The 7,080-nt window shown below is 48.0% G+C and overlaps 1 protein-coding gene across 1 annotated transcript in view; it reads right to left on the bottom strand.

Annotated features, from left to right (window-relative positions):
• The window catches only part of OBSCN (obscurin, cytoskeletal calmodulin and titin-interacting RhoGEF), a 223,829-nt gene that overhangs the window by 206,353 nt on the left and 10,396 nt on the right, over window positions 1–7,080 (bottom strand). Inside the window, exon 2 of the mRNA XM_019543669.1 lies at window positions 2,856–3,993. Coding sequence (XP_019399214.1) covers window positions 2,856–3,984 — 1,129 coding nt within the window. The 5' untranslated portion in view covers window positions 3,985–3,993. The remainder of the gene's footprint in view (window positions 1–2,855; window positions 3,994–7,080) is intronic.

The raw sequence follows: 7,080 nt of genomic DNA on the forward strand, positions 1-7,080 counted from the left end.
GCCCGTATCCATTATAACCATAGGACGTGAACAAAAAACGGGGCTGACCGACATGCAACATTTCTTCCTTTTTTGTTTGAAAGGCATAAACAAGCCTATTTTTGATGTGGCACCCATGTATCAAAACCACAGGGGCCTCTCTGCGTGTCCAGGTTGTTTCAGGGTAACAGAAAAGGAGAGAATTTCATCTACATTTCACCCAAAAAAGGAAAAAGAAAAAAGTGGGGGGCAGGAGGAGGAGGGGGAGGGGGAGTTGTCTAAATGGCTCCAAATAAATATACATTTGGTGAAGGACAAAAGAGCAACTCTGCCAGTGTGATCTGGGGATCTTTCTTGCGGAGAATTTGCTTTCAAATGAAGTCACATGCCTCGAGGGTGAAGGTATAAGCAGTCAAATATTTGGAGGCCTTGTTCCTGCTTCTCTCCACATAGGCAGTTTCCTCGAGCAATCGGCTTCCTTCATTTCCAGCCAACAAAGCCAGTGCAAAGCCCTCGGTTTCATGCCCTCAGAGACAGAAATGCCCTGTTTAGCCCACAGAGCGGGCACAGGGTGGGTGGTCGCTCCCTCGCTCCCTGCCAATGGCGTGTGCATGAGTTGGGTTGACAAGCTCTAGGCCTGGCGGCCCAAAATGAGTCTGCTAGCAAGAGGCCAGTACAGACATACTGCCATTTGAGAGGCTGTTGGTGACGTGAATTGCCTCTTAAGATGGGACGTGACAGCAAGACGTGCGGACTGCTTCTCTTGACGCCCCTTGGAGCTGTTTGTACCACTAGGCTGCTGGAGGAGCAAGCCCTGCATTTATGAGCGTGCTAACACTTGGGACTGGGCCGGGCTTTGGGTGATGGAAACCCTGAGCAAAGAGACTCCTTGTCTCTTCCCATCCCCAGCTGAGCTCCTGCGCAAGGACCAAGCAGAGCATAACCCTACAAGTCCCACCCGGTGAGGGAATGACGGTCTCCTGGGAAAGGGCTAAGGCCCTTGCCAAAGTCAACAGGACTCAGATACATCCTGTGCTTTCCAAACGGCACTAAGGAACCGAAGGGCCTGCCAACACTGCAATGGATGGGAGCTTTGCCACTGACTTCAATGCATGCATGAGTAGGTCCCGATTAGTGCCGAGGTGATGGACTCTGGCAGGACAGGTAAAGCGGTGTTCATGATACCAGCCACCCGCAAGGTGCAAAAGGGAGGTCTGAAACAGGGAAAACCTGGGTGCGCTAATTCAAAATAACTTGCAGTTACAAAAGACAGGGTTCAAGATACAAAAAAATGCAAAGACTCGGCCAGTCTTGTGATGCTTGATATTTTTCTTAAAACCTTAGCTTTTGGAGTCACGAGATTAGGTAAAGATCTCATCTTTCTTTCCATTCTTTCTTGTCTTTAAAGAAAAATTCTAACCTACCTGGTCACATAGATCAACTTTAAAATGTGAACCCTAGAAACTACAAAAACAGAAGGCAAAAGATATATCCCTACCTAGCTATAAATATCTATAGATGTATATCTCTATCTATAGATATAGATAGGTAGAGATAGATAGCTTGAAATATATATCTATAGACAGATAGATAGATATCTATAGATATAAATATATATATAGATATATATATCTCTATAGATAAGTCTATCTATCTATATATAGATAGCTCGATAGATATCTATATCTATAAATATCTATATCTATATCTAGATAGATATAGATATCTATCGAGCTATCTATATAGCTATAGATATCTATATCTATAAATGTCTATCTATGTCTAGCTAGATATAGATATCTATCGAGCTATCTATATCGGTATAGATAGACATATCTATACAGAGAGATATATATCTCTATCTATCTATATCTATAGATTAGATAGCTATAACTATATAAAATAAATTAATATATTTCTACTTATTGGGTTTTAAAAAAACCAGTATCATGAGGGGTTTTTGGAGCCTTGACTCATAATACCTTACCCAATTTGGATTGGCAATGCGGTAAAGAATATGTTTTCAAATGACGAGGAGCAAAATGCATTTGTCTTGAATGCTGCATTCCTCATTTTGTTGTTGTTTTTAATTACACCCCAGGATGAGAATGAGCTCTTACAAATATGCCTGAAAACTGTCCTGTTATTTAATGCAGAAATCTGTTGTTTTTCTGAGCCATTTCACCATCTAGAAATCATGCTTTTTGAAATGATTCTGTTCACATTAAAAGGACAAAAATGACCTGTTCACATATGCACGTCTCACTGGCACAGAGCCTTTCTTACGGTGCAAGTGGGCCTCTGAAATTTTGCAAGATGGGAGAACAGTTTAAATATTCAAAGTGAAATAAGGACATTTTCTTTGGGGTGGCAGGGGTATTTGCATTTAGGATTTTTCACATGCTTCTATTGGAAACTGATCTCATTTATAGCAGAGTCCACAGACTCTGTCAACAAGGGATGATCGGCCCTTTACAGAAAGCTCCAGAGGCATCTCTGCCCTTTTCCTGGCTGCACGAAGCACAGCCGGCCTGGACCTGGCAGTTCTGGGGGCACATGGGTAGACTAGAAGGCAGACTGAAAAATAGAGAAAAGAGGTCTAGAGACCATCAGCTGTTTATGGCGATGTGAAGAGAGCAGGGTGGCCAATGGGTTCCTGGAAACAGCCCTGGTGTTGCAGGCCATTTAGGGCGCCCAGAAGAGACCAAAGCATGGGCTTGGATGGCAGGCGTTCCCTCCACAATGACGTGCAAGTGGTTCTTTGAGACTTCATGAAAAGAAAAGGGGGAAATGGGAGGTTTTGCTATCATTAATCAAGGCCCTGATCAGGAGAGATAAGTTTTGAGCCAGGAGATGGGGAAACGCACCCCCCGTACCTTTGACAACGACCAGCACGGAGCTGTAGGTCTGTCCTGCCAGGTTGGAGGCCGTGCACGTGTAAAGCCCATTATCAATCTGCTTGCAGAAGAGGATCTTCAGCACAAAGTTCTCCTGCTCGTCCTCATAGATGATGTGCCGGCGCCCTTCCATAATCACCTCGCCGTCCTTCTTCCACACGATCTCCGGCTTCGGCTCTCCCGTCACGTAGCAGCTCAGCTTGGCATGCTTCCCCTCTGTCACGTTGCAGGTGCGGGTCGTCACGCTGAAGGTGGCATTTCGAGCTGCTTTGGTGGTCAGGCTGGCAGCCCGCTCGTAGTCTAAAGAGAGGCTGTAGCCAATACCGGACAGCCCTTCTGCGGCTGAGTACGAATGGGTATCCGTGACTCCGTAGATGGATAGATCCGTCTTCCTGATTTCCTCCCGCCGCTTTTGCAAATGCGACAGCAAAGAGGTGGTCTTGCCATAGCCCGTGTCTAAGTGGCTGGGGCTGTCCAAGTTGCAAGGACCCTGCGTCTCCACCACCAGCGCGGCGGTAGCGCTGGCTTGGCCGATGGGGTTCTCCGCTCGGCACGTGTACGTCCCGCTGTCCCCCAGCCGAGCGCACTGGATCGTGAGAGCGTTTGACTCCCCAGCAGACTCGACCTGGAAGCGCCTGGAGTCCGATCGGCCCCGCAGGTGCCTCCCGTCCTTCTCCCAGTTCACGGAGAGCGGTGGGCTGCCTTGGACTTTGCACCTGAACGTCGCATCTTCCCCCAAAGTGACTCTGATGGAGGAGGGTTTCTGGATGAAGTACGGGGCGAATGCTGTCACGGTGGTCTCCTCCCCGACTTTGATGCTGACTGCGGCGAAAGCTTCCCCAATGGTGTTTCTGGCCCTGCAGATGTACTGGCCGCTGTCGTCCAAGCTGAGGTCGTAAATGGTGAGCCGGTATAGATCTCCATCTTCCACCGTTTTAAACCTCCCCCCAGACTGGATGGGAAGTTTATCTTTTTCCCAGCTCACCACTGGGACGGGGTTTCCAACGATCTGGCAGCTCAGGGTGGCATCCTTCCCCACAGACACCAGAAAGGCCTTCGGCCGGGTTAAAAACCTTGGGACTCCACTGAAGGAGGATCTGTAGTCCATCTTGGTTTCCTAAGGGAAAGAAAAAAAGAAAGCCGATAAGCATGTGCCCAGCACATCTTTTCTGTGTCGCAATGATGCCGAGACATCAATCCTGGGAAATGGCAAGATTGGCAATAGCTTCCAGTATCCAGAGTTACGGTCACAGAATCACAGAAAATGAGGGTTAAAAGGACCTCAGGAGGTCACGTGTAGTCCAACCCCCTGCTCGGACCAGCTAGATCAACCCAGCCAAGGCTTTATCGAGCTGGGTCATAAAAACCTCCAAGGGTGGAGACTCCACCACCTCTCTGGGTAGCTTGTTCCAGCGCTTCCCACCCTCCTTTGCGAAATAGGTTTTCCTAATATCCAACCTCAACTTCCCTTGCTGCAGCTTGAGCCCATTGCTCCTTGTCCTGCCATCTGCCCCCACTGAGACCAGCCCAGCGCCATCCTCTTCGCAGCCCCCCTGCAGGGAGGTGAAGGCTGCTATTCAGTCCCCCTCGGTCTTCTCTTCTGCACACTAAATCAGCCCAGTTCCCTCAGCCTCTCCTCACCAGTCCTGTCCCCCAGCCCACAACCATTTTCCTCCCTCTGCTGGACTCTCTCCAACATTTCCACATCCTTTCTGTAGTGGAGCCCCACAGCTGGACACAGGACTCCAGATGTGGCCTCCCCAGTGCTGAATAGAGGGGAATAATCACTGCCCTCGATCTGCTGGCAGCGCTCCTACCAATGCAGCCCAGGATGCCATTAACCTTCTTGGCAACAAGGGCACCCTGTTAACTCATATCCAATTTATTGTCCACTGTCACCCCCAGGTCCTTTTCTGCAGAGCTGCGGGTTAGCCAGCAGCTTCCCCCCAGCAACACCTTTGCCTGATGAGGGAGCAAGCGCTGGTGACAGAATGGGTTTTTGTGGGACAGTCTGACTCACGGTGGCCTGGTGGGAATGTGGCAGCCACTATACTTCTCTTCCCCTCATCATCTCCACCTTTCCATCTCTACTTCTGCTTCATTTCTCTTCTCCTTATGCTTATCCCTCATTTTCTTCATTTGCATTTCTCATCCTTTCCATGCCCCACCTCTAGTTTCCCTTTGTTTCCTCCTTACGATTCCTAGGGCGCGTCCTCCAAGGGCAGCAGATAGTCGAGGACGTCATGAGGAAGAACGTCCTGACCATAAGGGTAGCTCAGCACTAGAACAAATCACCTACCGTCTCTGTTACTGGCAATTTTTAAGTGACGGTTAGACAAATATGTATCCGGGAGGGTTTAGACTGGGGTGATCCTGCCTTGAGGAGGAAAATGAACCTCTTGAGGTCACTTCCAGCCCTATTTTCTCTGTTTTTATGACCATACACTAGCAATGAGATTCCTCCCAGTAGGAGGTAGTGCTCGGTTGGACGAGCTTGGAGCTTGTTGATGTTATGCTCATCCATCCTCCCCTGGTATTTAAAGCAACCTTTTAACGATGAGGTAATTTCTCACTGGAGATAGCAAATGGATGATAGCCACTTACGCCTCCTATGATAAGGCGGAGAAGCTGCTTGGACATTTGCAATGGATCCAAATGAGCGCCAGGATCTTTGGGAACGCATGCTTTAAAGCTCAAAAGAATGACCCATTGTGTGCTGCCAGCGTCCTTTGCACAGCCCTTAATACCTGCTGCTCGCTAGCTCCCAGCTGTTCAGAGAGACCAGTCAACAAAGGGAAAACAAAATAAGCAGGTTGTGGACCTCGAAACCAGAGGAGGTTTGCTCCTGTTGTGTCCCGAGAAGGTTAAAAGTCATTAGCAGCACGAATCATTACTGTAACGTTCACACACATGCTCTCCTCTGTGCTTGCGGGCCTGGGAGAGCCATGTCAAAGACACAGAGACATGCGAAATCCTCATTCAGTCCCACACAGCGCCTATCTTGCAGGGAGCTGCCACATTTTTTGCTACCCCTGCACTGGATGCCCAGACGTCCCTCCTTCGGTTGGGGGAATGAGATCCCTTATGCCTAAATGGCAAAAATGCTGACTGCCTTCTTTTGCCTTATGTTAAGGCACTGCAAAAAGAGCAAGCCCGCCAGCTGCTGCCGTTGGGAGAACGACTTCAAGCATTCGATGGCAGCAGGTGCCATTTCACTGAGATGCTATCGCTGCTCCGAGGATGCCAAATAATCCTGTGCCCTGTGCAGGAGTTGGATGGGAGTTTGCTAATTAGTGATCATCTCCAGCCTTTTCAGGTCCACTATTTTTTACCTCCTGATGCCTACACAAAGCAGCACGATGGCTGGGACGCTAGGCGGCTGTTAACAACTGCGAAAGGAAAGATTAATCAGTCACAGAGACAGAAATACCCCCCTTAATCCCTCAGAAGTTTGGCTTCCTTGCCTGCCATCAGTCCACCCACCAAATCACCCAATGAAAATTGTCCTCGGGACTCTCCTCGCCCATAGGAAATCACTAGGACCAGGTCTAAAGTGCTGCTTAGCCCCCTGAGAGAATGAGTCACTATTCGTGCAGCTGCTTTCTACACTTCCCCCTAATTCATATTTTGATTCAATATTTTGATGTTGGCTCCAAATACGCTTTGAAGCAAGGGACTGAGTTAGGATGCCTGGGTCCACTTTTCAGCTCTGCCACTGACCTACTGTATGACCTTGGGCACATCACTTCACCTCTGCATTTCTGCTTTATTTGGTCTATCTATTTAGGTTCTAAGATGTTTTTCACCGTATGCGTGGACACTGCCTAGCATGTGCACACAACAAATAATGTTTAAATACACAGGGTATTAACAAAATTATCTTCTATTTCCTCTGCTGGGGATCAAACACCTAAATCCAAAAACAAATGTTTGAAAAGAACCAGGAGATCACTGGTTCAAAAATGCAAGCTTTGCATTAATTAATTATTAGTAGTGATCTAATAAATTTGCTCCTAGGGTACCGAAGTTCAAAAACAATGAACACGACCTTTCTTTTACACACACAAGCTCTTCCTTCCCCCTACTCTGACAGCGTGGCTGTGTCACCACTGGAATTAATCAGAAACTTTCCATTTGACTGAAAATATTTTTGGACAAAATGGAGAGGTTTGTGTGTTGGGGAGTGTCACAGGGTCACGCAAGT

The sequence above is a fragment of the Crocodylus porosus genome, unplaced genomic scaffold, assembly GCF_001723895.1.
Source record: "Crocodylus porosus isolate Cpor-Errol unplaced genomic scaffold, CroPor_comp1, whole genome shotgun sequence".
NCBI classification, from domain to species: domain Eukaryota; kingdom Metazoa; phylum Chordata; order Crocodylia; family Crocodylidae; genus Crocodylus; species Crocodylus porosus.